The sequence below is a fragment of the Crocuta crocuta genome, unplaced genomic scaffold, assembly GCF_008692635.1.
Source record: "Crocuta crocuta isolate KB4526 unplaced genomic scaffold, BGI_CrCroc_1.0 scaffold110, whole genome shotgun sequence".
Classification (NCBI taxonomy): Eukaryota; Metazoa; Chordata; class Mammalia; order Carnivora; family Hyaenidae; genus Crocuta; species Crocuta crocuta.
Genome location: NW_027527386.1, coordinates 1,037,078 through 1,043,490, shown reverse-complemented (window position 1 = coordinate 1,043,490; position 6,413 = coordinate 1,037,078). Strand labels below are relative to the sequence as shown.

Below are 6,413 nucleotides of genomic sequence, written 5' to 3'. Positions count from 1 at the left end.
GGTCTTGAAGGACGAGACACAGGCCTTACCTTCCGGGGGCCGCTTAGGGTCAGGGGCGCGGGCAAGACAGGCCCCGACTGCTCCAACCCACCCCCGAGTGCTCATCGAGGACTGTGGGGAGGCCAGTACCTGCCGGAGGGGCTGGAAACACTTCTTTCTCCGGGTTTAGGGGCTGATACAGGTTGGAGGAACCTGGAGACAAAAGCAGGTGGGCGGGGTCCCAAGCCCTGGCCCCCACCCCGCCAGGCACCCCCACACCCGCCCCACACCTAGCGCCCTCTGACTCGTACCCACAGTGGGAAGAGGCTCCGTGCAGGTGGGGACGGGCTGGCTGCCTGGGCCCTCGGTGCCATCGAGGCCCCGGGGGCCGAAGACTTCCTGGGGAGCTGTGGGCGCGTAGAAGGGTTTGGGGTGCTGCATGGGGAGGCAGGGAGCGCGGCCCAGGCAGGCCAGGAGGGCAGCAGGTGGGAGCACAGGCGGCCCACCCGGAGAACNGGGGGGGGGGGGGTGGCCAGACAGCAGGCCGAGAAACCAAGGCGGCCAGAGGGAAGGGCGGGCCCCGTCTCTGTCCACTGCCTTCCAGCAACGCTCTGGCCTGTGCCAGACCCTCTTCCTCCAGGCAGCCCGCCTGGGCCCACACCCACTCAGGCCGAGACCCCCTGCCTCGTGAGCGGCAGCAGCAGGCGACACAGAGCTGGGCTCATGGGGGCGGCAGCTGGGGACACTTGTGGATGAGAAAGAAAAGGGAACCGAGAGGGACGGGGGCAGCCCGGTGTCGAGACACAGCTGACCGGAGAGGGATGGGGAAGCCTGGGGTGACAGAAAAGCCTGGGTTTTAAAAGAATAAAATTTATTTTTTTCTCGTGCAGCAGGAGACCCCCGGGCCCCTTCCGCCCCCACGACTACTTGTACGCGTTGGCCTTGTGCTTCGGCAGAAAGACGAAGTCGGGTGGCACGGGTCCCAGGAGCATCTCACTGCGCGGAGGGCGGAGGGCAGGGTCAGGCCTGGGGCCCGCTGACCACCCCTCCCCAGCCTCCCATGCCGCAGTGCCTCGGGTCCCTGGCACCTGATTCGGATCCAGTCGGCCGCCTTCTGGCTGGCCATGAGCGTCTCCAGGTAGTCGCGGCCCAGGTAGTAGGGCGGCCGCTCGTTGATCCTCTGCGGGAGCCGCTCCAGCAGGCCCACGGGCACGTACCTGCAGGGGCGGGGCGGGGGCAGGGTCAGGCCAAGCCCTCCACACACACACCCCCCCACCCCCATGGGCAGGGCCTGGCACCCACCTGCACAGGAAGGAGAGCCACTCGAGGAGGAAGCGGCGGGTCTTCTCCACGCCCTGCGTGTCGGAGCCCCAGTGCTCCAGGCCGTAGCGCGTGAAGTCCTGCAGGATGGCCAAGCGCTCGGACGACGAGATGTCCCAGTGCCGCTGCTCCTTGATCTCCGTGAACAGCCACGGCTTTAGCAGGGCGCCGCTGTGGGCGGGGCGGGGGGCCGTCAGCCTGGGGCGCTGGTCCCTGCCTCCCAGCTACGCTCCCCCTCCCTTTGAAGCCCCAGAGTTCCAACCCACAAGTGCACCGATGCCCACCCCCCGCCAGCAGGTGGGACCCCGTCTCTCTGCCCCGGATCCCGGCAGAGCCACCAGCTGGGGACAGAGGGTGTGGAATGAGGCAGTGGGGCTGGGGGCGGCGGGTGCCGTCACGAAGCTCAGACACGCCAGCACCTTCCTGCCTCCAGCTGGTTCCGTGGCCCCCACGCACAGAGCACACTCACCGGGCGATCATGATCCCGGCGACACCAGTCTGCATGGCGCGGTTGGCATCCTCGTACGACAAGATGTCCCCGTTTCCTGAGGGACAGAGGCTGGTGTCCCTGGGGCGCTCTAGGGGAATTCCTGCCAGCCCAGCGACACCCATGGGGGGCAGGGGAGGGTCCCAGGTGGGGGGTGGGTCCAGGCGCATGGCCTTAGCGAGCACAGGGGACCCACCGAACAGGGGCATGGGGCTGGCCGCCGTCACACACTGCTCGATGTACTGCCAGTCGGCCAGCTTGGTGTAGCGCTGCTCCCGAGACCGGCCGTGGAGCTGAAGGAGAAGCCACGCGCGGGGAGGGAGAGAGGGTCCAGGGGGTGGAAGTTCAGACAGAGAAAGAGAGACCCAGAGAGATCAAGAGGGACGGGCTGAGAGGGAGAGACAGAGAGACAAAGAGACAGACGCAGACAGAAATGAAGGGAGAGCCAGAGAGCAGGAGGGAGGAACGGGGAGAGACAGGCCGTTAGGAAAGACCGCCGGGCGCTCCCCGGGCCCTGACGCCCTTTGTGCCCCGAGACCCACCGTGACCAGGGCTGCGCCCCAGTCCCGCAGCTCGGGCAGCAGCCGGTGTGCCAGATTCACGCGCTCCTGGACGCCCGTGCGGATCTTCACAGTCAGGGGCACGTCCAGCACCTGCGGCGATGACTAAGGTCAGCGGGACCCGGGGGGGGGGGGGGCCGGGGACAAGGCAGGGATGTCAAAGCGCGTACCTGGTTCATGCCGCGGACGATCTGCTGGAACTTGGCCGAGCGGTTCATGAGGGCACAGCCCCCGCCCTGGGAGAAACAGGCGGCTGGAGGGAGCGAGTGCGGGACACAGGCCGCACCTGACGCCCTTCTCTGCCTTAGCTGAACCGGGGCCCGCTGACGCCCGCGGGGCCCCAGACACTCAGCAGGGAGCAAGGCCAGGTCCCGGGCTTCCGCCCCACCCACACCATGGGGGTCTGGGGGCCGGCGGCCACTACCTTCTTGTACACGAGGTCGATGGGGCACCCAACGTTGATGTCCACAAAGTCCACGTCGATGGTACGGTTGAGCAGCTCGGCACACTTGGTCATGGTATCTGGGAAGGCGCCCTCGAGCTGCGGCAGGTGGCAGAGTGAGAGGTGAAGAGCTGGTCCAGGCCACCCCTGCCCACTACCGGGACACGGACAGTGGCCTCGTCTTCCCGAAGCGGCCCTGTGCCAAGGCCCTCAGCCCTTTAAGGGGCATCAGGTCTGCGCTCTGGCCCACGGCCGAGACAAGAGGGGTCTGGGAGTGACTGAGTTGGAGACCCGACCTCGAACCCGGCTCTAAAACCAGGCAGCCAAGGGCCCCTCCTCCCTACCCCCCTCGGGTGGCACCAACCTGGACGCCAAAGATGTCCTCACACTGGTGGCGTCTGAGTAGAGCCCACTCAGACGTCTGGCCCTGCAGCAGGCTGGTGCACACAGCCATCTCCCCACACGTCACGTCAGCCCCGAAGCGCTTGCAGATCCGCCGGAAGGGCAGGTTCCCGCACTGGGGGGGTTGGGAACACCCACGTGTGAGGAGGGAACAGGCGGGGGGACCCAGACCCCTGCCCCAGCCCCGGGACCCGCCAGGCAGGGGCGGATGCTCGGCACCGGCGGGCTCTCCTACCGTGGTGAGGGGGGCCAGGTACAGTTTGCCGCTGATGTCCAGCTGTAGGGGAGCAAACACAGCGAAGCTCGCCCCTCCTGCCTGGGCCTGGGGGGCTCGTGGGTGCCCCCCAAGCCCCCAGCACAGGCCCCGCCCAGCCCAGCAGCCCTCTGCCTCCCGGCCTCTGCACGAGTCAAGGCCCTGTGAGGGCCGCTGATCCGTCCTAGGCATTCTCCTCTGTTGCACAGCTTCAACTCTACTGTCAAAACCACACCCCAATGCCCCTTCCTCCAGGAAGCCTTTCCCTCTGCCTCTCCATCCCAGCCCTGACTCTCCGTCCAGCTCCTTCTGTCCCCTCGCTACCAGTGCCCTGAACAAGAAGCCCCCAACACGTACCTTTCTCTTCTCACAAGGCCGCAGCCTGACTACATCCTCATCCGTCAGCGGCCCACGGGTCCACACGGAGCCGCTGGGAAGGCCACCAGCATCTGGCCCTGGGGGGGCCTGCTGGGTGTCAACTCTGTCCTGCCCAGTGTCACCACCGTCCTGCCCGGTGTCACCACTGTCCTGCCCAGGGGTGCTTTCGGCCTCCGCACCCTTGGGAATCTCGGCAGCGGGGGCAGGGCCTGGCACCTGGCCCTGGTTTAGCTGGCGAAGGGCCTGCTCAGCGCGTTCGAAGCGCACCTTGCGCTTTCGCAGCTGCTGCTGCAGGGCCTTGTCCAGGCCGTTGCGCACGGGTGGGGCCCGGACCCACTCCTCCTGCACCAGGTTCTGGCCGTCGGGTCCCAGATGGGCCCCAGCGAAGCGGCAGGTCACACCATAGGGACACCTGCCAAAGGTCTCAAAGAGTACACAGCGGGGGCCCAGGTCTGATGGCTTGGTTTCCAGGTAGCGGCCCACGTCATGCAGGAAGCGGCAGCGGTCACCAAAGAAACACTTTGCGGCTGATTCCTGCATGGAAGCGAAGAGGCTATGAGGGAGGACGGAGAGGGGCTGGGACAGCCAGGCAGCCTGGGCAAGAACCTTAAATCCCGCCCCTCCTTGGGCGCATTTGCACCATCATCAAGCCTCAGTTTGTCCAGCTGGAAGATGGGAATAATGAGGACACTCACTACGTAACTTCCTGCGTAACTTCCTGAAGATCGAGTTGGGGTGGAGCGGCTCGGACTGCAGGACTCTAGGACTTTCAAGTGACAATTACTCACCTGGACCAGGGAGGGGCAGAGCCTATTCTTGTCATACTGGGTGGGCTTCATGTGGGGCCGGCCTTTGTTCTGGCCCCGGGCTCTCTTCTGGACCTGCGGCTGCTCCCCACGTTCAGCCGCCTCCCCCGGCTGCCCATCTTCCAGTCGGATCCGCTTGGCCTCGGGTTCAACCAGGTCATTGCCACCAGGGTCTCCTGCCTCGGGTTCCTGGCTGGGCTTCTCCTGCCCTTTGGCTTCCAGAAACTCGTGGAACTGCTCCTTGGTGGTGAGGTATCTGCCGGCAGAGGCGGAGGGAGAAAGGGCTTGTGGAGGGAGTCGTTTCTTGTGCTCAGGCGCAATGCACGATGGGCAACAGGGCTGAGAACACCTGTCCCTGCTTACGTGCTTCTGCTAATGGGAAGTGCACTGCTGAGAACCTGCCAACTGCGGGCCCTGGCGCGCCTCGAGGCCACAGGCAGGACCTATTTTGTCCCTGGGTCCCACTGCCCAGTGTTGAGCCAAACTACAAACAGACATCAACGTCCCTGGACCACTTTCGGCGAGAGAAAACTACGTGTCCCTGCGTGCCTTGCAACGGGGCCACAGCCGCCACATTCCCCAGCGTGCCCCACGGCCCTCGCTTCACACACACAAGCCCCTGCCCAGGACCGAGGTTGGCTGGAGGTGCCCCAGGGCCATTCCCGCGGTGCGCGGAGACTACAGTCCCCAGCACGCACCGCGGCCCCGGCCGCAAACCCTGCCCGCCCCGGCAGGCGCCGTGGGGTCCTCGGCGCACGTGACAGCCCCGAACGCGTGCGGCGTCCGAAGGCGCCGCGGTCCCCGCGGGCGGTGGGACGGACCCCGACTGAAGAGCCTGCGAGCTTCCCGTCGGGGCCGCTGCCCCGTCGCCCAGGACACCGCCTGCAGGTGCCGGGAAGGGCTCGTGAGGTTCTCTCCCGGCCCCGGCGACTCACTGAGCTTTAATGGGCGCCACCCCCCGTTCCGGCGCGCTGGCTCCTGAATCGCCGCCGCCACCACTCTCTGCTGGGGCCTCCGCCGCTCCCTCCGCCATCGACCCCCTCACGCCCGCTTTGGAGTGTGGCGGGAAGGCCTTCCGGGTCGCGAGTGCGTCTCCGCGGTCGTGCCGGGGAAATGCGCATGTGCGCCGGCGCTCTAAGTGACGCCATTGTACGAGCGTCGGACGCGCGGGGGCGGGGCCTCGCGGGACGGGGCGGGGCCTCGGGGCCCGCGGGCGGTGTTTCTGCGTAGCCGTTTGCCGGGCGCGGAGATGCTTCTTGACTCTCCTGCCGCACGCGAGGCGCCCCCGAGGGGCCTCAGTCAGCCCACGGGAGTGCTTGAAAAACTTTAAAGCGGGGCGCCTCGGTGGCTCAGTGGGTTAAGCGTCGGACTTCGGTTCAGGTCACGGTCTCACGGTTCGTGGGTTCGAGTCCCGCCTTGGGCTCTGTGCTGATAGCTGGGAGCTCGGAGCTCGGAGCCTGCTTCAGATTCTGTGTCTCCTTCATTCTCTGCCCCTACCCCCCTTGTGCTCTGCCTGCTTCTGTCTCTCAAAAATAAATAAATGTAAACCAACTTGACAATAAACTATTTAAAACAATAAATAAATAAATGTTAAAAAAGCAACTCTAAAGCTGGGGCTTTAAACAAACTTAAATTCCACTACTTTTACGCGGGGGCATTCATTCAACAGGTAATTAGTTGAGTGCCCACGTGCCAGGTGCTGTCCTAGATGCCAGAGCTACAGCAGCGACTGAAACAGACGAATCCCTGCCCCTGAGCGCTGGAGTGGGAGCCGAGGTGTAGGCGG

The 6,413-nt window shown here is 65.6% G+C and overlaps 2 protein-coding genes across 2 annotated transcripts in view; both read right to left on the bottom strand.

Annotated features, from left to right (window-relative positions):
- The window catches only part of PRR22 (proline rich 22), a 2,060-nt gene extending 1,569 nt beyond the window's left edge, over nt 1–491 (bottom strand). The window contains exons 1-2 of the mRNA XM_077751051.1: nt 291–491; nt 130–192 (exon numbers count right to left, since the gene is read on the bottom strand). Of these exons, the coding sequence (XP_077607177.1) occupies nt 130–192; nt 291–420 (193 nt within the window). The 5' untranslated portion in view covers nt 421–491. The remainder of the gene's footprint in view (nt 1–129; nt 193–290) is intronic.
- A 76-nt stretch (nt 492–567) lies between these two features.
- On the bottom strand, nt 568–5,725 carry DUS3L (dihydrouridine synthase 3 like). Its single transcript, XM_077779006.1, has 13 exons — nt 5,563–5,725; nt 4,610–4,883; nt 3,801–4,355; nt 3,426–3,467; nt 3,153–3,305; nt 2,771–2,887; nt 2,517–2,582; nt 2,329–2,439; nt 1,983–2,079; nt 1,769–1,844; nt 1,282–1,470; nt 1,068–1,196; nt 568–975 (listed from the first exon to the last, which is right to left on the bottom strand). The coding sequence occupies exons 1-13, from the start codon at nt 5,658–5,660 to the stop codon at nt 903–905; spliced, it is 1,980 nt and encodes a 659-aa protein (XP_077635132.1). The 5' UTR covers nt 5,661–5,725; the 3' UTR covers nt 568–902.
- Nucleotides 5,726–6,413: the final 688 nt, after the last annotated feature.